Here is a 1,329-nt window from a genome sequence, read left to right as displayed (position 1 = left end):
TATATATATATATATATATATATAATGAATTGTCAATACCAAACAAAAAAAAGAATTGTCATGTAGACCAATAAAGAGATAATGAAGCTGTACTTTTACAGATGCGATGTCTTGGTTAACAGTATTGAAGTTTGTTAATGTTTTAAAGTATCCAATTATGCTCTTTATGCAGATTCTCTGCACTATCATCAAATCTCGCCTTGTATATTCTTCTTAAATATATTCCATCTTCTCTTGCTCTCCATTCCCATAAGCCAGACTTTTTAAATGCTCTAAAGCTTTTGACTGTGTTTAAATCCAGGTCCTTGTTTTAAAGTACACATAAAACGCGTCGTACCGAATAAATTATGAAAGAAATAGTCTGTAAAATGCCCTCCATTTGGTATTATTGTTGGACCTAGTACGTCATCTTTAGAATAACATCTCATCCAAAGGGATTTCTTATTTTTGAGTTCGTTCACGATCCTAATTCCAGCGCCAGATACATGACCAAACATACAAAGACTAAAAACAAGTAGGAAGATTGTGAGGTTTTTCATTTTTTTTTGTTGTTTAGACTTGATTTTCCTTTCGTGTATTAATAACCAACATATACGTCCCTATTTTTGCATTTGCAGTTTTTTTTTTGTTTTTCAGTTAAGACAGATTTGCTAATTTTAACTAAGATATCAAATCATGGGAGACTATCAATTTGTTTTTCAGTTTGAACTTTTGTGTACCAGCATAGCAAAGTTTATTTCATCTATGGTAATAAGAGTTTAAACTTTTGTTTATCAGCCTAGCAGAGATTATTTCAATATTTAACGGTTCTTTTTACTAGTAATTTTACTGAGAGTTTAAAATGGACCGGTCAAGGGCTGGATAAAATATCCGAATCCGATTAAAAATACATGATCTAAAACCGAATCTGAATTTTAAAAATATCCGATTAGATGCTTTTAGTAAATGAAACGGGTACCTAAACCCGATTGGGTATATCCGAACACCTGAACAAATAATTAAAACTATCCAAAGTTATATATATCTTTAACAATAGATTGCATCACTATTACAAGATAAATTAGTTTTCATTTTTAAGTATGTCAATTTCATATGTTAGTTTAGATAGATTATATAGTTTTAACTTTGAATTTGATCTAATTTGATGTTTTAAGAAGTAAAAAATTATAGGCTTGTAAATTTGGTGTTTTATTATTTAGAATTATTCTTTTCTTTTCATGACTTCAATTTGGTTTGATAACCTTGGATTTTTTATGATTATAATCATTTTTAATGAATTTGGACTGATTTCATTTTTTTCTGAATTCGGATTGATTTCGGGTTTTTTTT

At 28.7% G+C, this 1,329-nt stretch overlaps 1 protein-coding gene across 1 annotated transcript; it reads right to left on the bottom strand.

Annotated features, from left to right (window-relative positions):
- Positions 1-272: 272 nt before the first annotated feature.
- LOC109131690 (pumilio homolog 15-like) lies at positions 273-539 on the bottom strand. Its single transcript, XM_019242864.1, has one exon. The coding sequence runs from the start codon at positions 537-539 to the stop codon at positions 273-275; it is 267 nt and encodes an 88-aa protein (XP_019098409.1).
- Positions 540-1,329: the final 790 nt, after the last annotated feature.

This window comes from Camelina sativa, unplaced genomic scaffold (assembly GCF_000633955.1).
Source record: "Camelina sativa cultivar DH55 unplaced genomic scaffold, Cs unpScaffold02387, whole genome shotgun sequence".
In the NCBI taxonomy this organism is placed as follows: Eukaryota; Viridiplantae; Streptophyta; class Magnoliopsida; order Brassicales; family Brassicaceae; genus Camelina; species Camelina sativa.
Note: the sequence above shows the minus strand (reverse complement) of the source record. Positions and strands in the feature narration are given on the sequence as shown.

Excerpts from the sequence above, each read along its gene's own strand:
- LOC109131690 (XM_019242864.1), bottom strand. The coding sequence starts at position 539 with ATGAAAAACCTCACAATCTTCCTACTTGTTTTTAGTCTTTGTATGTTT.